At 37.1% G+C, this 22762-nt stretch overlaps 1 protein-coding gene across 4 annotated transcripts in view; it reads left to right on the top strand.

The window, feature by feature from the left end:
* Window positions 1–22762, top strand: part of UXS1 (UDP-glucuronate decarboxylase 1) — a 54492-nt gene that overhangs the window by 9317 nt on the left and 22413 nt on the right. For 2 of the 4 annotated variants that reach the window (XM_057369482.1, XM_057369483.1), the window contains exons 2-6: window positions 2983–3010; window positions 5673–5721; window positions 7684–7727; window positions 11070–11130; window positions 15830–16010. In XM_057369482.1, coding sequence (XP_057225465.1) covers window positions 2983–3010; window positions 5673–5721; window positions 7684–7727; window positions 11070–11130; window positions 15830–16010 — 363 coding nt within the window. The remainder of the gene's footprint in view (window positions 1–2982; window positions 3011–5672; window positions 5722–7683; window positions 7728–11069; window positions 11131–15829; window positions 16011–22762) is intronic. The other 2 variants (XM_057369486.1, XM_057369485.1) reach the window with 2 other exon arrangements.

Genomic DNA, 22762 nt, shown 5'->3' with positions numbered 1-22762 from the left:
ATCCRATGAATTAGGAATTCTTCCTTGCACAGAGTTTCAGTAGATGGCAGGAATACTATGTTTATGAATGCTCTCTAGTTGGGTGAGTAGGAAGTTACTCATACGGGATGTACTGTGTGGCTGTGGGGGGTGAGGGTGTTAAATCTCTGCAGTCCGAGAATCGGCACAGGACTGTTATCCTGGATTAATACCTTTTGGCTTTAGACTTGAATTTTTAAAACTGACTTTTAAAGTGAGGTGAGCTGAGTTATGTTACTGTTTGCTCAAATTTGGTCCATTAGGAGTCTCRTGCTTTTGAAACTCAGTTTATGTGTAGTTCCTGATTCATGACCTTGCTGGTGTGGAAGATTTTTTTAACTGTCTATGTTTGGAGCTTTTGGTGCCTCAACTTGGTCAGCCTGTGAAATGGTTTATGATGCCTGTAAGGATTTTCATCTTGAATTTAGGCTTGTAATTTTGCATCGTCCTGCTTGCAGATTTGTSCCTACTTACCTCTGTATGCTTCTTGCCTGAATGTCAGACTAGCCTTGGTGTAACCTTTAGGGCAAGGAAATCCTCTGTGAGCCTTAGTTGTGCTGCTGGTTTTGCCGGTGGGTAAACCCGTTATATAAACATTGTATATTTGGAAGAAAAACAACCAAACCTTATTTCCACTCTTGTACAAAAATTTTAGCTCTGATCCCTTCAAACTTGGTGTAAGCTTCTTGTGAGCACTAGTGGCCAAAGAGATCCTTTTTAGAATTGTGCATTCAGAATCCTGAGGGCAGTCAGTATGTTGAAGTGAGGGAGATCTCAGGGTTCTTCAGATCCCTCTGTTTGATAGTTCTTGTGGAGTTAATCYTGCCATTTTTTTAAAGTGGTACACAAATATGCTTTGTATAAGTTTTTTTAATGGAAGATCATGTACTCCTACAGAACTTGGATATCAAACACAGTGTTTCTGAAAGGCTGTGAATGCCTTTTTGAGCTTCTCTTCCCTGCTGTGGACGCTAAACACACACAAGTCACATGTTTTCTTTAGGAAGCCATTCGTTGTATGCAATGTGGCTGTGCTGTCTTTGCAACAAAACTGGCAGGGTGGTATTTGTGTTGCAGCTGGCAACTCTTCTGTTTTTTTAATCAATTCCTACTTCACCAGCTAAACCCAGATGCTTCTTGCCATTGCATAACAACCAATATTATTTGTATGAGTTTCTGTAGCCCAGAAAAATAATTCATTGTAAGTATAACTCAGTTGTGTTTAAATGGAGAATACTGTACCTGTAACTGCCAGATTGTCATCATTCACTGAAAGAAAAAAATGTGGTTTTCCATTAAGGTTATCATACATAATTCTAAAATCCTAGCCAGAGGGTAAATAACTTGTTGTAAATACTGGTAAATAACCAGTTGTCAGCACTATCCCTTTTCCCCCACATTAAATTTACTTGATCTAGTTAACTCAATATCTAGGGTTTTAAAAAAATTCAGTTGGATTTTATAYATCATTTGTTCTAATGTAAAGCTTCCCTGTCTTTTCTTCAGAAGATGACCGGAGGTTTTACGATATCACCACAGAAACCACAGGGCCCTCCTACACCTTGTTTGATAGTCTGTCATGGATTCCTTTGAGTTACTCTTTGAGTTACACTTTGAGTTACTGAGCTCTTAAAAATGGTTCGGTAGCTTTCCATCCCCTAAAGTCTAGAACGWCTACTTTATTGAATCCTCATTTTTGTCCTTCCTACTCCTTTCTGGGACTGTTTCATTTCTCCTCCTGCCTGGGAGGTGCCTATGACTGTAGCTSCTTGTTTTGTTTGTTTCTGTAACACCTCATCATCTGCTTGAGCTCGTTGAGTAATAATGATAGAAATGCATGTGCAATGCCTGCAGGTAGGCCAAATACTTTACTAGCTGCTACTTGAGACGTGCAACATAGCTTACAGAATCTGTGGACACTTCAGAAGCTTTCTATATATRTATGTTAATACTGCATATAGGCTACTCCTTCTTAAGACCCAGTGTAATTTGGATCCTTAGCTTGAGCTTTGTCTCTTAAAGAGCAACTCCAGAATGATTTTCTGGAGATATTTGGAGTATATTTCCTGTGTTGCTTGTTTTGCAGAGTCCCTTACATAACTGTTCCATGTTAATTTTGTTTATCTTGATGATGTGAAGTTGTCAAATCTTCCTTGTCTGTGTAGCCTGATTTATGACTTCTCATTTTTCACTTAAAACTGCATTCTGCATCCTAACTGAAAGTTAAAAGGAAAGTCAGTGTTCTGATAGTCTTCCAATGATCACCTAAACCCTGATCAGTGTTTTTTTCCTAGTAGAAAGTACTTTGAGCAGCTGGATCTTTTTGTGAACCTAAAAACATCTGATACATCTTTGGTTTTTCATTTTATATTGTGATTTATCTTCTATAAAACTTTTTCCATACAGACAGCAATAAATAAGTTTTGTTTGCTTACTGAGGCATTTTAAGCTATATTGCTTAGGTACCTTTTGTGTCTACATCACAATATATATGTATTTAGAGAAAGGACATATGACCATACAAGCACGTGCTACCTTTAATGCAGGACTCTTGTGGCACCTCTTTGGACTGGTTCAGCTCTCACCAGTAGTGGCCAGTCTTTTGTCACTGCAGTTTCCAGTTTGTATGGTTCAGGTCTACAGGGCTTCTTTCTTGTTCTTGTCGTTTTTTCCCATATCCCTAATAAACAAGTTGAGTGTTCTGGTTCATTTGATCTGTGTGCATTGACAAATTACAGTTTAAATAATTCCTGYGCATTTTTTTGCAGTCTCATCTAATCTCATCAGAATCCTGCCCATACTCTAAATCTATGTTTCAGACACTTGGGATGTGTATGTAACTTTTGATAATTTGTGATTAACATGCTTAATATTGTCTTAAATACCTTCTGATGCTAACAGGAAAAGATGRCCTCAGGTACTGTTATATGACATTGTAATGTTTTCTCTCTTCTTATTTTCCAGCTGTATGGGGCAACTTTGTCAATATGAGGTAAGGTATTTATTTTTGTATTGAATGTCCTTATCTTTAAGGAAACTAACTTACSTTTCCCATCAATATATATAAAATAGGAAGAAAAATAGCAGCTCACACTGTTGTTTGGGTGCCTGCTAAGCAGCTGATACCATTTATTTAAAACTCAAAGTGTTGAGTCTCAAAATGGTTGTATGTTTGTTGTAGATCTCAYCCATGATTTTACTCACACTTAGTCTTCTGATTTTGGCCATGCCTAGTTACATAGGGTTGGATTCTGCTTTTCCTCAGCACAGATGTGACTATCTCAGTAATTAAAATTAAAAATTGAAGGGCAGCACATTCTTCACTGCTTGCCATTATTATATTTCTATACCTAGAATCAGAAATGTGCTTTGGAGAGGTTCTTCCTCCACAGTTAATTGGGAGAGGATCTGGTGGTTTAACTGCTGAAAAGGAGAAAATTCTGCCTTGTCCCCTAGAATTTTTCCTTTAGAAATGGAAAGACAAACTATGTATGCAAAATGTGCGGATTTTCACATTTYTGTTTGCATGTGAGTTTGTCCTCCAGGACAATTTACCAGGAATACACAGCTGCAAAAGAAATTGAAGAGAATATGGGGACAGCTTGTTCCCTACAGCAAAGTCATTGTGTGTAGAGGACAAAGTATTTTATCATGTTGTTTTGCTAGTAAAGGGTTTTGGTATTCTGTTGCCATGCCACTCTTAGCAGCACATAGMAAGGAAATCTTGAGACAAAATGAGAAAAACAATGAATTTTCTCTGGGCTCTGATTCACCCAGGACAGCTTACCCTGGGACCTGTTCCTATACCAAGTGGTCCACTCTACTCCTCTTGGAGTTTCCCATCCTTGATGCAAGGAGTGCTCAGCTGTYAGGCAGACAGCTGCCGGGCTGTGGCAACTTGCAGATGGAGATAYCATTTAGATTACCATGTTATCATGACCACCACACTATTGCAGCTTAGCAGCTGTTACATGAGCAGCTGAGCATTTCTTAATGAAGGACAAGAACCCTAGAGGGGTTTGAGTAGGACAGGTCGGTGTGGGATCCAGGGTGTTTATTATAAATAAGCTGTGCATAGAAATTCTTCTTCTGCCTGCATCTGAATTCTTATTTGAGATGTCCTTTTTAGATCTATTGAGGGGGAAAATTATTTCKAAAGGTTTGATGTTGGTCCTCAGCCAGTAAGATTGTAAGGAGGAAATGCTCATTAAAAATAAACTGCAGAGTGCCAGAACTTGAGTCCCAGGATTTGTGARTAAAAAAATAGTAGGAAGTCTTTCTGAGGGGACCTTTTAAAATTCTGAGAGGTTTTCCAAATTTTCCTTGCTCACTCTGCAGAGAGGAGAGGCTATCTATTCCACAGTTGTTTGCAGCGTTTTTTGTAAGTTTCTGTTGCTTGGGAAAACATTTTCAAAATCCACCRGGATATCTTAATATTGCTTCCCTACAGTAAATTCCTTCTATGTTAGCTGCAGAGGTTTTATTTGCCTCTAATGCAAAAATGACAATTTGGTTTGAAAAGGTGATTCAGGGTATGTGTATCCTAGTGTAGGAATTTACAGTATTCTTTAGAGATACAAATGAATCTGGTCAGTAAGGTCTTTGTCTCAGTAATAGACTGAACCAACTTTTTAAAAAGTGAGAGTTTTACAGAGGGTTATGAAGGGAATCGTTGCTTTAACTTCTAAGAGTCTGGTGTGTGTGTATACGTATATAGATATATATGCTTAACAAAGGATCTTCTGTTTCCCTAGGTGTAGTGATTTCAGGTCCCAAGTAAAGGACCTCTGTTTTTCRCTTGAAAGAACTCCATTTTATGTTGAATATGCATGAATGCTCAAGTATGCAAAAACTTAYTACTGTGAGAGAAATAATTCCCCTTTCAGAAGGTTTAATTGAAAAAAAAATAAAAAATTACAGAAATGTAAGGAAAATTGCTTAACCTTGATACAAGAGGCAGAATTTTACAATACATATTCCACACTTGTGCAGGTTTACTCAAGAGTGAATGTAACTGAGACACTTTACTCAATCAGATGCTAAAGTAGACCACACAGATTTGTGCAAGACACCACCCTTTTAGACAGTACTCAGTTTTCACAAGTTACCACAACATACTTCATCCTTGGCCTTGTTTCAAATGAGTAACATTTATGTGAGAAGTCAGTATTGCCCATCAGGCGRTTGCTGAAGACACAGTTTAGCACAGTTGGGTTTTTTCCCCAAGTGTTTGGAAAAGTTCAAAGTGAGATACATTTGCCCTTCTTTCTTTTTGATGGATACCATTGTATCATTCAGGGAATGTTTTGTCAACATACAGTAAGCAGAGACCCTCAAAAAGATATTTTGGGGCTTTGCACAGTAAAGTTRCACTCAAAACCAGTAATTAGACAGTTTTCTAAAATGAAGTGAATTTTCTATGTAAAATGAATGTAATTTTTGTTGTTACTTCTCTTTCCTGTGGGCTTGGTTCAGTTTCTGCCAAACTAATGGATTTCATTGGAAATTAGACTATCCACTTTAATTTGTTCTAAGTATGCCTTTGAAATAATATTAACTCGAGATGCTTTCAGGATGCTGTTTTAACATGATGCAGGTGCAGTGGGGCAATTATTGCTTAGGTATGGATTATTTTTTTCTTTTCTTGCCAACAGGTCTCTTCAAGAAAATGGGGATCAGAAGGTGGAAAGTAGAATAGAGGAGGTTAGTTTGGTAATATATTTTGTAATCTATTTTGTCTTGAGGACTCCATTTCACTCATTTCATGTTGAAGGGATATATTTAGTTTTACCTCATYACTCTCAATTCTGCTAGGACCATTCAAAGCATTGGATTTGTATACTGTACAAACGTAAGTTTTTAAACAGTTTTTCTCTGTAGTGGAATTTCTAATGGTCATATGTGATTCTACTTTATTTTCATTAAAATCTTTCTTGATGGTGATAGATGTGCTGAGGAGTTTGCTGCAGAAATTATGGTAGACTCCTCCCAAGAACTGTTTTATTCGTTACTGAAAGGATCTRCACAAATTCTTTCCTCTGACTGCCTTACAAAATGGGAAGTATATATAAGGTGCATTACAAATCACAAAAATTGCTTTGTTTTGTTCTTAACTAATGAACAAAGATAGCAGTGTTTGTGGTTGGAGAGGGTGTACATGCCAATGCTTTAAGCACAAGTCTGRCAATTTCTGGAGTAGAAACTGAACATAGTAGTGGTTCTGAACTTCTGTACCAATACCTCTGAATTTCCATTTCAGCTTCAGTTTGTTGTGTGCATATAAGGAATGTGTGCAACAGATCTTTCTCCAAGTGTTTTAAGCATTCCAGTCKAATAACAATAAAACAAAGTATTAAATRGRGAAGTCCTTGCATAAAATCAACGGAAAGCTTGTATTCTTAGTTTGTCTTTTGCATTTCTCTCTGATTTTTCATTTGGTTTGTTGATTTTTGTTTTTGTTTTTCTTTAAATTCTGGTCTGTGTTGTAACAAGCATTGTGAAAATTCCAGTTGTTTAAGAATGGTGACATACTTGAAATTCAAAGTGTTGATCAGAGTTACTGYAAGGTCTGAGAAGTTGTGCATTTCTGGATCTTATTTTTAAAGCTATATTTGTGTAATATCTTACAACATCAGATTAAGTACAACTGTTTCAAGAACTATTTGCCGTTCCACAGAATAATGAAATAYTTCATATAAATGACAATACTATGTTATTTTCTCTTAACATGAATATKCAGCTTAATTCAGGAACTTCATAAACTGAATAATCTAGCTCTAACCAKAAGTATTTGTATAAAACAAATTAAGGGTGCTTGCTGCTGTGTTTCTCCATAATACCAGTTMAAACATCTGAAGCTTTCAATTTATGTGTAGCCCCAGAGGGTAAATTTTGTGATGAGGATTTTGTAAACTTAGAAACAGGTGTTCAGGGACTCTTGTAGAAATTCAGCAGGACTGTTTGAAATTTGGGTCCTGTGATAAACTGAAATTGATGCCAACTTAAGCAATTCTCTCTTCTAAAGCAGCAAAATGCAGACAGAAGGAAAGTGAACTATATTTTCTAAGAGATTTCCTTTGAATATTTTCTTACCTCAAAACATGATGTAGAACATATTTAGATATTTAAACATGATGTAGCTTCAAATTTGCTTAGTGTGTTCTGAGAGAATTATGGTCATTTCACTGGAGTTAATGGCCTTCTTTCTGTGTCTGTGCCCTCTGTATCCTCTGTATGCTTATCTGTTGTCCATTTAAATAGTTGCGGTTTAAATTACTGTCCATAATATGTGCTGTGCTGGATATAGATTACCTTTGACAACCTCAGACAAGTCACTTAKGACTTCACTTTGCCAAATAGGAATCATAACATTGGATGTCCTTATCAAGACTGTGGTAGTCATAGCCTTGRGATATTTTGTTTTCCATGGTAAGATAAGGGATTTAATTTCACACTGTTCCAGGTGATTTGATTTTTGGTGGAAAAGGTTCAAGGTTTTTTTTTTTATGTAAAGGAGGCTTTAAAATATAAGTTTCTTGGAGTGTCCTCTCTGCGTAGGAGACTGTTTGCCGTGATTTTTGCTCTGAGGCAACTTCCTATGTGCATGTTTTGTGATGTGAATCTTGTCTTATTCTTCAAAGATTAAATGTTTTTCCTTTATTTTAGGCTGTTGCACCTCTGAGGGAGAAAATCAAAGATCTAGAAAAGAGGTATGTCATCTGCTGAATTTGGGAAACAGTTCCAAGGCACAAATTCTTTTCTGTAGCAGTCAGTTCTGTAGTCGCAGTCTGGAAATAAACTTTTGTATATACCTTCAGCACCTTTCAGTTATCATATATTAGTGAGGACAGGGCGTTGACTACTAAGACAGTAATGCTTAAGGTATTCAGGATGATTGAMTTTAGTAAAACAAGCTGGGAGTGCTGGGCTCTTGTAAAGTTCAAATCCTGGGGAGGAATTTGTTGGTTGGAGTCCAGCTGATGAATGGATTACCATGGTTTGTGTGTGCTAACACATGCTGAAGACATGTTTTACTTCASTTCTCCCACACTTGTGATCAGTTACTGTGGTTCACCTACGGTWCAGTGATTTGCTTGTGATTCTTAGTCTGTGTATGTGCTTTGGATGAGCCTGACTGACCTGCTTCTCTCAGGATTTGTAAGAGAATATGTTACCCCTTACTCTGCAGCCTGTTTGCCTTTGTGTCAGGTCACTTCTTTAATCTGGGTATCCTCATGGACAGATACTTCTCATCACAAAATAAGGCCTGGTATAGGGGTGGCAAGTGTTAGCTCTGACAAGGACATGCTGCTTTTGCTAGTGATGCTGTTTTGCAGGTGATACTGGTGGTGTCCCAGGCAAACCAGAGAGTTCTGCATTGTAAAATGCCGAGTCTGGATTGTCCAGGCAGTACCAGTTAGCCCTCGTGGAGTATGGCATACTGGTGGTTGTGTGCTGTTTCTCTGGAGAGGGGCAGAATACCATTGCTCCTGGCCAGGGGTATTCTTGACACTTGCAGTGCTTTTGTGTTCAGAGTTTTGTCTTGTCAGTAAGCAGCTGCCCTCCACCTCCCACCCCTCCTGGGCTGTGAGAGAAAAAAAAAAAAGGAGAAAAAATTTCAGTTCTGGTTTTTACAATTGATTTGAAAGGTTCAGTGACCTGCCACATGCAATTTATTTCAGTGAGAATACTGATCTGATTGCTCATCTCTTAATGTGCACATGAACTTCATAGATTGAACTAGGCATATATTGGCAACGGGAAGCAAATTGCAGATTGTGTCACCATCTTACCAAGTACAACAGTTCAGCTAATTTATTTAATCTTTGTTGGTAGTCCTGTAAAGCTTCAGCTTCAGTTGCGAGCAGTTCAGGTACTTTCTTCTGCYATTCACAGAGGACCTTGGTGGGGGAGTATCCTGATTGGCTCTTTATTTAATAATTGTATTTTTTCAAATGAGCAATGAGTTGTTGAGTAGATCTATTAAGTTAAAACTTCTCCCAGAAGCCATATAAATACTCTTACCTTTTCATGTATATTGATGAGTCTTGTTTCAGTTCTCTAGGAAGAAGGAGAAAGAATCAAAATGGTTTTTTACCTCTGTATGAACCAAACTGGAAATTATACTTTTCACAGAACGAGGGACTTGTATTATTGTCTTATTYTTCAAATAATGTAGCCATTTACATCTGATGGTTCAGCTGAATGTGTGTTGTTGTAATTAATTTTTTTTAGTTTTATAACTATGTGAAGTGACAGTAAATAACTACTCACTGTCAGATGCCTGCAGGCTGATCCTGCTTGCAAAGCTTACTCTAGTGTCAATGTTTTCTTACCTCATAAGCTGATGAAATCTGAAAGCAAGCCATCTTCATGCTTTTGAGAAGCAGGAAAGACRAGAATTCTTTAATTCTAGTCTCATGACAAGAGATTGTTTAACTGAAGCTAGAGCTGTAAAGTTTTTATTAAGAATTTGCACGGCAAAAGCATTGCCATGTAGTCATCAAAGCAAGCATTAAATCAAGAWAAACTCCATTTTGTTGCCAAAAGGCCATCATTTGGCTGCCAGGTTCTATCCCACTGCCTCTAAACTGCTACTGGTGAAATGGAAGGAGCAAAAATAGTTGTGAGATCCCTTTGTCAGCAATATGACTCCAGGCTGGATCAATGCAACCTTAAAATAGTGGTCTTGGAAATGGAGGAGAGMGACTTGCCTTGCATCTAGTTATTTGGCACTTGAAGTTTTTTTGAACTCCATAAATCTATTGTTATGGATGAATTTTCCTCTCTGTCACAGAAAGGACGTGTTTTACATATCTGCATTGCGCTTGTGTGCATTGCTGTCTTTCRTCACTTCAGTGTAAATCGAAGAAATTGTTAGTGACCTGTGTAGTGATGTAAGGCAAGTGTAGGTAGCTTCTTATTTCAGTCTCCCTGTGTGGCTAACATTAAAAGGTTCCCATGCTATATTTCCCCTATCCAAGAAACTGAAAGCAAATTTCATGCTGTGATGAAAATTTGATAAAGTACAAAGCATCTGTGCTGTGATGCTGAAGAACTCCTGTTGAGCCAGTACTGCAGGTTAGAACCAGAGRAGGAGGTGCTTCAAGATCACGGTTGTAGGGTCAGTTCAGTCAGCATCTGTTTGTGAGTAGAAGAAGATTTAACTMTTGGTATTTTTGGCTCCTGCGTGCTGCATCAAGCTACATTGCTACCCTGTGGACTCCCTGGAAGAGAAGAGTAACCATAGTTTGGTTTTGGTGCAGTGTCATGCTGATATTTAGTTAAGAAAATCCTGAGCTATAAAATTGCCAAGACTACAGTGCTAATTACTKAAATAAATAAAATTCACACCTTCTTTCAGAGGACTGTTGTTGCTTTGCATGTCAGAGAGGGAGAGAAGTTCATCTAAGGTTTGAGGTATCAAGAACACTTAAGATTCATATGTCACATAATTTTATTTTACAGTGTTTTTGGTTTGATTAAGTTCCTGTAAAGAAGGTGCAAAAATTAAATTGTTTCTTCAATGTTCTGATTGTAAGCTTTACATTGGTTGATGTAAAACTTTAAAGGGGAATTAAAATGTYTTGTTGTAAGTTTCACATTGAAACTTCAAGATGAAGTGTTTGAAGTCAGTGTGGTAAGTCGACACAACAAAGGCTTTTCCAGAGCTTTTGAGGAGGCTGGTTTTATAACTTTAAAAAAGGAGGTGTCTAAGTACTGCTCATGTTTTATTGTTTTATTCTCTTGTGATGTCATGCCTGGCACTATCTCTGCTCTCAAAAGATAGAAGTCAAGTGATTCATTACATAAAATCAGGCAGAAATTTAAAAAACACTCTTTGCAGATGAATTTAGATATTTCACTGTGTATAGGTATTGTCTTGTGTTGACCCAGATCCTTTTTTAGAATAAAGCACCAAATATATTCKTAGCAGAACTTTAAGAATGAGAGATTTTCAGAGTAGTTTCTCACGTTTCAAAGACAGGTATGTGAAAGAAGGAACAAGGCTRTAACTTAGTTTTTCTTCTTTGTTTTGAAATGTTCTGTAGTTTCACCCAGAAATACCCACCSGTGAAATTTTTATCAGAAAAGGATCGTAAAAGAATTCTGGTAAGTTGATGTTTACTCAGAGGTTGTTTTTGGGAAATAAAAAATTCTGTGGAATGTAATCTRTTTTGTAGGATTGAAGACTTGAGAAGGGATAAAGTGAATTTCTGTGCATGTCATATGTGGTGGAGAGGGTTTAGGGTAGTGCTTCATTTATTTGTGTGGGTGTTCTCAAACTCAGTGTATGACCTATAGACTTGGTCTCTGCTTTGGAGGTTTGACATGCCAGTTAAACTGCTCTTCCTTGTAGCTTCTCAGGATCACTKTGCCAAAGGGTCTTTGTGTATGCTCCCAGATGGCTTAAACTTGCAGAGACTGGGAAACTTTTTTGGCACATCTTGACAAGAACCTTGTGTGTKACTGAATTGGGAAGAATCTAGTCCTAGCGCTAAAAAAGAAGCTGCTCTGCAGGGAATGCTCATCTTTCTGTATCTTCTCTGTTGTTTCTGTTATTTTGAAAAAGCATGAGCAGTTGAGGGTGGAAGAGGATGGCAGGTTAAGTCAGGACAAGTAGTGGTCCAAGACATTCTTAGTGAACTGTGCTGCAACATCGACCTTCCAGTTTTGTCTGTAAATGCTTTTAAATTGTCTGTGACCCAAATTTTTCCTTGTTTCTGGTTTGGTTTTTTTTTAGGGGGGGAGGGGATTGTCCCATTGTTTTGAAGGCATATAAAGTATAGCTACTTGAGAGGTRTAAAAAGACCATGAACTTTTGCCTCTGTAGCAGAAAGTAAAGTCTAGGACAAAACCCTACTGATGTGCCTAGCTTAGCTGGTGCTTTTGTTTGCTTTGACTTCAGAATTTTGAAGAAAAACACTGAAAAGATGCAGACTAAAAATTTATTTTACTGGGTTGTTAGGCAATAATCTTCATTGCTATTGCAAAATTTCACAAAGAAGAAGTGTTACCAAATTAGTTTAGTTCTGCAGTGGTTTTCTGTCATTTTTATGACAGTCTGAAGGAGGGAGACCTGTCGACTCACAATGCCCCTGTTGAATATAGAAAATAAACTGAGGAAAACAGAGAGAGGTCTAATTCTGAAAATTCCTAAATTGCGTACTTCATGTGTTTGCAAGGGAAATAAAGTAACCTTAATGTCATATTTYCTGGGTGAGAATGTACTTTTGAGAAAAGTGTCAGTGAAAGCTGTTAACAGGCTGTGTAGCTCTTAATGTTCAGTTCCAGATTTTGCTACTGAAAAATACTGSCTATGTTGTTGAAATCTATTGCTTCAACAGACTTGGCAAGTAGTTKGAATAGGACTGTTTTCTGTTGACCTGGAGGTGAATAGCTTTTTGGTTTCCCATGTAAACTAAAAGAAATTGAAGAGAAAGCTGACCAAAAGGAGTGGCAAGTTGTTCTGACTAATTTTTTGCCAACTCGGATGGGCATTCATAGGCCTCCTGCCCATGTGGGCAATTCTCTTCTGTTACAGTGTTGCTGTCATAATCCTAGAGAAAGTAATCCATGTTCTTCTAAGTAGCTAAAGTTCAYATATAAACCTTGCATGACACTTCAAAATTCTCAAGAATTGGTCAAGTGAATTTTGGTGGATCATGTGCTTTGTAGTTTGTTAATATTTTTTTAGAGTGCATTCTTAATTTTACTTAACTTTTTTTCATTCTGACTGCAGTCTGCAGCTCCAGCCTGGAGATCTGCATAGAACTGTCCAGGCCAGACAACAGTTGTAGCAATTATTTTTTATTACACTTGCATCTCTTTGGAGATGATTTCAAGTAGTGATGGTATCGCAGCTGAGGTTAGAAACCTTGTCACTTGCATTGAAAAGAGATCTTCACCTTGTTGTGCATGATTTATCTGTTTCCTGAGTTCTCTGAAGTGATGAGGCCATGGGCTTTCATATGCAAGAGAAGGAATTCTGTTATTGTGGAAGATAGTGTTGCCATTGGTTCAGTCTGTTCAATGGGTTTTTTCTGAATTGAATGTAGCAAACTGATAAAAGCAGAAAACAAAACAATAAATATAATTTCCTTACAAGACATAGGATGTTTTGAATCTGACTGCAAAACATCAGTTTTGCAGAAATGAAGATGTGTAATAAACAGACAAACTTGTAAGTGCCTTTAGTGAAGATAATTATCAGTAATATTTGTGCCTTTTAGTAGGTGATGAAGTTGCCAAGCATACTTACACTGTTAAGTAATTAAATAATTTTATTAATGTTGTCTTAATATTGAATTCCTTTTTAAGAYCCAAGAGCTGGTGCTCTAGTTCTGATATGGATATGATTCATGTACAACTTACGATTGTGTAGATTARTATGTCATTGTGATTTGCAGTAAGTTGTATGTAAAAATGATGCTTTTATGAGTGATTACAGGAAGATTGTACAAGGAACTTCAGTGATAAATAATCTTTTCCTTTTTTAATGTTGCCTTAAGTAATGATAAAAACCACAATTTATGCAGTTTTTTACTTTTCCAGGGGAAATTAGCTTCTTTTTCAATCATTTCTTAATTTCTTTGTCTAACACCAATGGAAGCAATATTGTAATAAAGCAAATGACTTGTAGGTTTAAGGTAATTGGAAACTTCCTTCCAGACAAAATTGGATTGTGCTTTTTTTTTCCCCTTTTTTTCTTTTTGTGCTTTTTTTGCCCTTTTGTTGGTTCCTTTTTTTTCCCCCTCCATATAGCATAGTGCTGTAAGCAGTGGTTGGCTCTGTTGTTTCGTTTTCAAAAGGGATATTGGAAAGAAGACATTTCTTGTTCATCTCCAAAGGCACACATTGCAAGCATTGAGTTTGTCTTCTCTGGAATCTTGGAAATAGAAGTAGCAGCAGGACATTTCCTTGGGCCTCAGTTGAAGGAGCAGGTTCAGGTCTTCTACAGAAAAGTTTTGTCCTGGTCAYGAGAAAAAAGCTAAAACCCTTGTAACATTCAGCAAGGCTGCAGCTGGCTTGCAAGTCAGAATAAACTCAAGGCATTAGGTTTTCCTTGCATGAGTTTTGGTATTTTCCCCTGGTAAGTGGTGACACATGGCAAAGGGCTGTTCTGCCTCAGTTACTGCTCTTCTTTCCTCATTCATAATATTCTTCCAGAAACCTGCTCTCCCCTCCTCTGTCTTGTAGTGTAATGGGAACCTCGAGATTCTTTCTTTTTTTTTCTTTCAGAGAGGATTTCTCCTAAATCCTGTTTCTTGTTCAGGTTTGTCAGGGACCTGGTCAAGATGTTCAATCTACTACAAGGAAGCTCCCAACAAATTCAGAAGAATATTAAATRGAGCAACTAAGTGATTGTATTATTAACTGATACTTACAGTTGCTTTAAAACACTGGTGCCCCTGAAATTTTAATAAGGAAAAGAGATACAATCATACTAGAAGTGGACATTGAAGTTGTTCCATAAGAAAACAGATGTAGTTTTTGTATGTTTTTTTTTTTCCTTTTCAATCTTTGGAGGTTTTCTTTTGCTTTTTTTTTCTGGTTTAAAAAACAACCTGCTAATCTTGCTTTTTTAAAACAGTGGATGACAGGGCAGTGGACAGGATAAAGTGAAATAACTTCAAGTTAAATGAACGTCAGACATCTTATCCTTTTCCACAGAGCACTTCGTAGTACACCATCCATTTATTAGATTCCTGCTTGATTCCACCTTGTCCTTTCATTTAGTTAGTTGTCACTACAGCTGAAGAATGGACATCAACAGCTGAATCACTTTCTTGCAAGTCCACTTTTTGAATGTTGTCATGTGTCGTGTCTTTGTTCTTGAAAACAGCTTATGAAGTGCAGAGAAAATAATTGCTTCTATGGATAGGTCTGGATGTGTCACACAACGTGCAGTTCTACTTACTGTGCTGACTGCTGCAGTACTGAATTCGTGATTTTTGTTTGTTTGCTGTTAAAATCTGTGGTGCAAAAAGAGAAAAATTARTGAACTTTCTTGTTTCTTTAATGAAACAGGAATACAGGGTTTTAAATATTTTATTTCTGCTTGTTTGTTTGCAGTAGAACATCAGAGTTCCAAGACAGGCAAATTCTGCATATCAGAGCTAATGGTGTAGAGTAGAGCTGTTTTARTTTTAAGGGACCTGCAAAGATCATCAAATCCAACTGCCTGACCTCCTCAGGCCAGAACGCTGTAAGCTGTGGATGCATTAAAACACAGAGGAATGATTTTGGTTTTAGCAGATATTTCAAATGAAAGGTCTTCAAAGAATTCGCTTCCTCTTTTCTGGGTGAAAACTTGTAATATTTAGAACACCCAGCATGTCTGCATTTAAACCAGGCAAAACCTGGGTTTGACATGCCTGATAGGTCTGACATGAAAATAAACTGGCATTCTGTCATACCTTTTTTTTTTTTTTCCTGAGAAATGGGATTTGCAGAAATTTCTCCTGTTACCTTTCTGCATTTTTTTTAGGCTTTGCTGTCACAAAAAAGAGCACAATCCAATTTGAAGGAAAAAAAAGGAAAATAATGTAATCTGAAAAAGATATTTAGTGGATGTGAATAGGTTGCTGACCTTCTAGCCTGACAGTGATGAAACTTGTCAGATATGCCTCTTGAAATTTTGAAAGCTATTTATCTTGAAGGAAAAAAATAAAACAAAACATGGAAATGGAGTTGTTTCCCCTGGAGTAAGCAAACATCTGAAACTTACTGTTYTGTCTTCATGTTTGTAGACTTTGTCTAGTGTTTCTGTAAAAAGAAAAAGAAATTTATACCAACTGTCCTAATGCAGATAACTGGAGGAGCAGGGTTTGTGGGTTCTCATCTTACTGACAAACTAATGATGGATGGCCATGAGGTTACAGTTGTGGACAACTTCTTTACGGGCAGGAAAAGAAATGTGGAGCACTGGATTGGTCATGAGAACTTCGAACTGATAAATCACGATGTCGTAGAGCCCCTGTACATTGAAGGTAGGTAGTCTCTTCTTCAGTGTTTGCACTTTTTTGTCCTTTTCACTTCTAAGTGTGTGTGTCTGCAAAGAAATTAAATGTACTGAGTTCTGGGTTGATCCATCTAGTATTTGTATGCTTTGTTTATTATAAGCCTGTTTTCTGTGACCAGCATGGAGTAAGAGGTCCAGAGCACTTTGTCTAGCAAATCAGTTCTTCTTTTCTGAGTGGATGGGAGGAAAGAGACCTTAAAAGCATCCTGATGTGACTGATTTTATGAGAAGGCAAGATGGCAGTGGGTCAGTCTGTCCCACCCATTATCCCTACACCAGCCCTGCACTGGCTTACACACAGAGTCTGTGGTCCAGATATGTCATGAACTGAGAAGTTTAATTCAGGGCTGCAGTTACACTGGACATGCWTCCTGTAACTGTGTATGGCCAGTTGAGAGGAGATTAACTTTTCCTAGTTGCCTTAAGTGTCTTCTGTAGAAAACATCATTCCTACTTTAGGTACAGGCATGCTACAACCTGTAGAATTGGAAAACAGCAGTGCTGAATTTCCCTAGTTTTCAACAGAAAAATAAAAACACCAATYCTAAAGAAAGAACCAACCAAACAAAAGTATGTTCTGCTTCAGAGGAGTAACTCAACATCTAAACTATCATGAACATCAAACTACTGTGCCAGATTTTAAGGCATCATAGTGCCTTAAATCRTAGTTGTATTTGAGAGATACATGTTCATTTATAGACTTCTTGGGAGTATCTAACTGTATRATGAGTCAGTTAAAGCATTGCTCAAATTACATTGCAGTTCTGGTGGGTGTGCTCCATCCTTTTAAAATTTTTTTGCAATGTACTTGTTCATTTTAAGAAAAAAAAAGACAGAACAGTTTGTTTGTTTTGTTTTTTTTTTTTAATTCCTGCTGAATTCTAGTGGATAGAATTTCACAGGAAATAGGTCTAGTAATTGCATCTCTTGTTTTATTGCTTTTGATGAATTCCTGGCAGCACTACTGAAACAGTCCTTCGAAAACACATGCTCCTGCTCTGTTCCAACAATGCACTGGTTCAGTTAATGCCTGTTACTTTACTTCAAACTTCTGCTTCCACTGACAGRATAATAGAACAAGGATCTTATTAACTGACTCCAGGTGCTGGTAGCTCATACCTCAGCCAGTTCAATTTGTCAGCTTTCCTAATCTTTTCTGTGCATTACCTTCTTTCTGGCTGATTACACTTGAGACCTTCTCAGAGAATTATCATTGTTGCTAATAGTGTTGCTCAGCTAACTAGGTACTAATGAATAGGAATTCTGAGGTCCTTCAGCTTCCTATGGCCTGTGTAATTAAGACACCAATTCCCCATTTAGTAGTGACAACTAATTATTACGTGTTATTCAGTGGGTAGATTATGGAATGTCTTTTCATCTTCCAACAGTGTAAATCGAAGCTGGCATGGCTAAGTGTTAAAATAAAATTAACTTTCATACACTAAGAACATGATAAAATTTGATTTCATTGCAGAGATTATAGTCCAGTGGGGGATAGTTTTTGTAAAAGATTAGCAAATTGGCATATAGATCAGATGCTTCTTTTCTTAGTCCCAGGTTCTCCTTTTTACTTTTAAGTAGAAGTTGGAATGACTGTGAAGTCATGATAAAAAAGTAGGTTTGTGTCTAAAGAATTTCTCTGTATTTGCTGTCCCATTTAAACCAGGTTATATAAGGTTGTTTGACAGTTCAATTCCAGAGAGAATAATCAGTGCWTTATTTCTGAAAGACCTCATTTCTGGTCTACAAAGAACAGTGCTTTCACTTTTCATATGGAAAAGTGAATTTAGTTTCAAGATGTGTAGCTTTCAGCTTCACAGTGATGCCTACGCACAATCTGCCTTAGCTACGTCATTATCTTTGATCCATGACATGAAGTGGCAGTCAGCATTCTTGGATCTTGAGCTAGGTTGGCTAGAAACAATAATAAATCACCTAAACACACATTTTATTTTTACGCCCTGTGATAACTATAGTTGTTGAATGTCTTTCTCCTCCTCTGCTAGGATTCCTTTTGCTTTAGCATTTGTATATGTCAATAGGAAATGCATAAGATTTCACTGGTTTGTTTTTTTTTTTCAAACAGAAGTACAAGGGTTTTGAATTCTTTAGTGGAATGAAAATAGTTCAGGAATATTGAAAGATKAAAATAAAAGTCTGAAATAGCTATAGTAACCCTTTTTCATATTACAATTGAATTCTGTGTTTTTAAAGATATTTTCATTTCAGCCTGACCCTTATGTAGAGGTTTAATACACTAATAAATGGGCATTTTTTTTTGCTACAGGAAGACAATTTTGTTTTTTGAAGGCTGGTCTGTAAAGAAAAGAATCTTACTATTCTTTTTTGTATTATCATGGGAAAAAAAAAAGGAAATCTACCTTTATTTATTTTCTTCTTCATTCTCTATGGTCTTGAGTTTACAAGTGCCCCAAGATAGTCACTTGAGAACMCTGTGGCTCTAGTTCCTACAAACCATAGTGTAAAGACACACATATTAATTGGAGAACAAATGAGACAGAATGCTTGATCTGGTGTTACTGTGGTCTACCCCACGTTGGATAATAGATAGAATTACATTAGAAAATGCCAAAGGAAATTTTATGTTAAATGAATGTGCTTTATTAGTTGTGTACTTGATTTGCATAGTGACTTGAGCATTAGTGCTGTCTCGTTTATACCCACCTTTGCATTAGAATTGACTCTGTGTTTTTATTAAAAAATAAATACTTGTTTTTATRTAACTTCAAGCCACCTAAGTCTGTATGTCCATTGTGAAATATTGTTGTACTTAAATGCATGTTTAGAAAAAAGAAAAAAAAAACAAAAACCTTCAAAGCCACAACAAAAGAAACAAAAAAATAAACCGAAGAAGAACCCCAGTCTAAAAATGCAGATAGATGGAGAGAAACCAAAAAAAAAAAAAACCGTTTAACTACAAAATCCCCAAAAACATGCACACACAGAAAACCAAGTCACTTTCAAGGTGATGTCTTAAGAGGACACGTGATCATTCCACGGACTGGACCCTTATAAAGGAAAAAGTGCCTCTCAGTTTTCAGTCTTGAGGTCTGGTTTTCTGCTACCATTAGGCACACACGCCTTCCTGTCTGCAGTAGCTRCAGCACTTGAACAAATCTGGATGAACACATCAGACAGGTATACATAGCCCATATCCTTCCCCTATGGGTGTTTCTTTTTCCTGCTTCATCAGCAGCTTTTGGAGACCTTAAAACAATCTTCTTTAAAGTGACAGGTGCACATTTCCTTTAAACCCAGCTATCTCCTGTATCTGAAGGATGTCGTCTGCTGAACTGGTTGACAGTTCGCAGGAACAGACTTGAGGCCTTGCGTTTCTTTTTTCTGGCTTGGTAGCATTGTTGTTCTGTTTTGGTTTTGACACACCTTTCACAAATTTGAGACAAAAACAGGCTGGCAAATGCCACAGAAATTTCAGTCAACTGTGGAAACAATTCCCTAATCACTTCCCTAATCACAGATGCACAGAAGTTTGAAAAATATGGTATAATACTTCTAAAACTGCAGTCTGTGGCAGTTGAAAACAGTTTTTTTTCTTTTTGGGTAGAGTAATGAAGAATAGTTTCACTGATACTCAAAAACTTCTTAAAACATGTGCATGGGCACTACCTAACTAATAGGAAATGAGAGAGAAGTGTAAGTGGTAGTGAAGAATAAACTGTTTYATCACTTATGTTCAGAGATAACTAATCTTCAGTTAACTAAAGCTGTTTGGTTTTAGTCTTGGTTTGTTGTTTTGTTTTCATTCTTAAGGCCAGCAGTCCAGTTTTTGGAAAAACATGTAAGAAATGTTGGCTTTCATTTCAGTGACTCTTGTGAATACAAAGGTAGTTCYGGCTCTCTTCACTCTTACTGAAAAAGGTTTTGAAATTATATAATAAAAACACATTTTGCAAGCTGAGAGACATCGTGTAAGCATGTGATACACATAGTGACAAAAGATACTGGCTTTCACAATTTTTAGGAGGCGTTGTAGTTGCTATTTACACACCCATAGGTAAGTAAAAGAACAGTATTTATAGAATTTTAATAAATCGTTTGGTAGACTGGAAGTAGAAAAGTATTTTATTTTTGAGGACTTCGGTGGCTTTTGWGTCTGAGTTGATTTTTAAGGCTAAGACCAACAGTCCCACAAAATTGGTGAAAAGAATAGTTTATAGCTTTCTTGTGAATAACAGTCTTCCAGAAGCTGGGTTGGTAACATTTTACTAAACAGTGTTCTACAGTATCGCATAGTTGTTCCTTCTTCAAGTCATCTCATGAGTAACTTAAAGCATATACAAGTAAAAATATGAGAAGAACATTTAATGCATAGTTGTTTTTTTTTTTTTCCTTCCCTGCTTCCATCCCAGCTTTTTCCCTGCTAGTGTTCATTCTCTGTTATTTAAACATTCAGCTTGCTGGTTTTAAATTGTATGGTCAGGAAAGGTTAGGGCAAGGCAGAGGGTAGCATACACTACTTTATTTTGTTTGACCAGAGCCAAGTGCAGTGGTGCCTTGGTCTTGATGCTGAGCTTTCCAGAATTGCTCCAGTATAAGCAATATGGTAAATCTCTGTGAAGTTACTCTAGTTTGCTTGATGTTACAGACAACATTTTTAGCATCAGGGAAATGAATTTGTATTCGTAGTCTTTTTTTGTTCAGGGCAATAGAAACGTCTGGCTTCACTGTGTCAGCTTCTCTGGCCTGACCTCAGTAATGAAATTGGCACAATTTTTTACAAGTCCATATGTTCAAGCTGTAGAAACCTGTTCGCAAGCTTCTGATCAAAACTTTTCTGCTCAGTATTTTCTGATTAGCAAATACAGTGATTGATGCAGGTGCTTAGTAAACTTAGTGACCCATTTAGTCCTTTCTGGGACCATGACATGTTGAAGACAGAAATGGATGAAGGTCATTTACTGTCATCAGAAAGGTGATAGATTTCTCCCTTACCATTCACTGAGGAAGCATGGAGAATACGTGTGGCATGAGGGGTAGAAAATCAAGATGGTATGAAGTAGTTTTATGGCATATTTTACAGAAGTGAGGGTTATACTGATCATTCTTGTTTAGCATTAAGTAAAACACAAGACTGTTTTTGTCCAGATTTGGTATTGCAGATTCCATGTATGCTAAATTTTAGGGATTTTCTTTTTAGCTCTTCACATGGAGTAAGGCATAATGACAAACAGTTGCTGTTTATCTTGCAATATTATTCTTAAACTTTACATTGAGCACAGGCTTCTGTATTTGCCACGGTGTCCCTAGTATACCTGGCTTGAATGTTTGTGCCAGCTTCTGTGTCTGTGCTATTTTAAAATTATTTTGATTTTTCTTTTTTGCCTTTTTTCAGTAGAATTGTAACATAACAACTTTGTTTAATGTTTCTTTATCACTAGTCTATCATCCTGTGCTTGATGAAGTACTCGCTGCTGTGTTCACAGTATTCTACAAAGTTCTGGTCCCCAGMATGAGTTACTACAAAACTTGCGGAATTTTATTCATATCATTTGTTTTTCTTTGTGATCCTTAATGCAGTGCTTTGCACAACTGATCACATGGTTATTTTGAAGTAATTGTGCTCTGAGTTGCAAAACTAGCTCAAGGCTTTTTATGAAATATTGTCAGAGTACAATCTTGCCTGTCTCATTTGCCTCAATGTACTTTTCCCTATGCATAAAGGCAAAAATAGACCCCAGGATGGCATAGGTTCAGCAAGAGCTGAACTGGCAGAGAAATGGAAGATGGGGCGTTTTCCATGTGTCAGATGGCCATCTTCTGGATCAGAAGGACAAGGCAACTAGACAGWTACAGCATCTCTTCCTCTTGCCTGGAAAGGAATATTTAGTATATCAAGCCTCAGACCAATAAAAAACATCACTGCTTTTCCAAAACATTAGAAAATGTTAGATATTTCAATAAGGCGAAAAGACAAGTTTCTACCACAAACTTGTCATATTTGATCCATCAAGCTGACAATGCTGAAGGAATAATAATTATTTCTCCTTCCACCATACCTCTATAATTGTCAGGTCTGAAAAATACCTTTTTTTTTTTTGGTCTCAATTTCAGCTGGCCAGACAGACAAAGCCATTTACCCAGCTTGGTTGACAACCTTGTACATTGCAGCACAAAATTGACAGTTATTTAAGATAGAAGGCTGTGGAAAGCAATTCAGCTACAGGATTTTCAAAGGATTAACTGTTTGGGTGCCTGGAATAGTATCTACTGAAGGAAGAAAAAAATACATCTAGTAATTGACCTCCACAACTCTTTCTTGTTACATGAGATAAAGAAAAAAAGGTTTACAATATTTAATAAAAAGCCTTGAGCTAGTTTCATTCACTGCCTAAGCTTACAGTGTCAACAGTGACCAAAGTRAGAAGTAGTTATTCCATGTCACACTTCATCATGCAGAGTAATTAAATAGCTTCATGTTGCAGACAGACTTCTAAAAGTTTCAATTGCAGTAGCAATGCAGACAGGGCTTGGAATCGAGCCTTGGACTGRGAGCTTTCTTCCTCCAGCTCTTGCTGATCGCCATCTTTGGATGCTATTTATGTTGCTATTACAGGTACCTTGTGTGACAAACTCTTGGTGCTGCACCAGAATTAATAGGGGTTGGATATACTATTTCCTGATCAAYCAAGAACAAATAGTAGAGAGAATCTGTTTCATAAAATTTTACTTCTCTGCACC

The sequence above is a fragment of the Malurus melanocephalus genome, unplaced genomic scaffold (genome assembly GCF_030028575.1).
Source record: "Malurus melanocephalus ecotype Western Australia unplaced genomic scaffold, MMel_1.1 scaffold_111, whole genome shotgun sequence".
Classification (NCBI taxonomy): domain Eukaryota; kingdom Metazoa; phylum Chordata; class Aves; order Passeriformes; family Maluridae; genus Malurus; species Malurus melanocephalus.
This window is presented reverse-complemented; position numbering and strand designations above follow the sequence as displayed.